Source organism: Tarenaya hassleriana, unplaced genomic scaffold (genome assembly GCF_000463585.1).
Source record: "Tarenaya hassleriana unplaced genomic scaffold, ASM46358v1 Cleome2750, whole genome shotgun sequence".
NCBI classification, from domain to species: Eukaryota; Viridiplantae; Streptophyta; class Magnoliopsida; order Brassicales; family Cleomaceae; genus Tarenaya; species Tarenaya hassleriana.
The window spans coordinates 1-990 of NW_010965984.1; the positions used below are offsets into that span (position 1 = coordinate 1).

The 990-nt window shown below is 43.7% G+C and overlaps 1 protein-coding gene across 1 annotated transcript; it reads left to right on the forward strand.

The window, feature by feature from the left end:
* Positions 1 to 6: 6 nt before the first annotated feature.
* Positions 7 to 936, forward strand: LOC104817641 (ABC transporter G family member 31-like). The gene is made up of 3 exons (XM_010546890.1): positions 7 to 101; positions 199 to 531; positions 637 to 936. The coding sequence occupies exons 1-3, from the start codon at positions 33 to 35 to the stop codon at positions 934 to 936; spliced, it is 702 nt and encodes a 233-aa protein (XP_010545192.1). The 5' UTR covers positions 7 to 32.
* Positions 937 to 990: the final 54 nt, after the last annotated feature.

The window sequence follows — 990 nt, forward strand, 5'->3', positions numbered from 1 at the left end:
CTACTGGTCAGGAAACTGTTGGAAACAAAGGAATGATTCTTCCATTTCAACCACTGACAATGACTTTCCACAATGTCAACTACTATGTTGATATGCCACAGGTTAAAACACTTCTCTCTCTCTTTCTTTTCTGTAGTCTCTTGATTTTGTGTATCCATATGGTTATGTGGAAAACGTGAAATCTCGTGTACATTTCAGGAAATGCGTTCGCAAGGCGTGCCAGAAACAAAATTAAAGCTCTTATCAAGTGTGAGCGGAGTGTTCTCACCAGGTGTCCTTACAGCTTTAGTTGGGCCAAGTGGGGCAGGCAAGACCACTTTGATGGACGTCCTCGCCGGTCGCAAAACGGGTGGATACGTCGAAGGAGATATCAAGATTTCGGGTTACCCTAAAGAACAACGGACGTTTGCGAGAATTTCCGGATATGTTGAGCAGAACGATATCCACTCTCCTCAAGTGACTGTTGAAGAGTCTCTCTGGTTTTCCGCCAGTCTTCGTCTTCCAAAGGAGATCAGTAAAGAACAAAAACGTGTAAGTAACCGATTGTCAAAAGGATACAGATTCAATGTAAAGCTTATGCATGCTATAATTCCCCTCCCTTGAGAGCTATATTATCGTTACGTTGGTATTTTCCAGGAATTCGTTGAAGAAGTGATGAGATTGGTAGAGCTTGATACTCTGAGGGATGCCCTAGTCGGTTTACCAGGTGTAACTGGCCTGTCGACAGAACAAAGGAAACGTTTAACGATAGCGGTGGAGCTAGTGGCGAATCCGTCAATAATATTCATGGATGAACCGACGTCTGGACTTGATGCGAGGGCAGCTGCCATTGTGATGAGAACTGTCCGAAACACTGTTGACACTGGAAGAACAGTGGTTTGCACCATTCACCAACCCAGCATTGACATTTTCGAGGCATTTGATGAGGTCCAATAAAGTTCCATTAAGATTGCTAACGCAGATTACATATTCCAGACTCTGAACTAACAA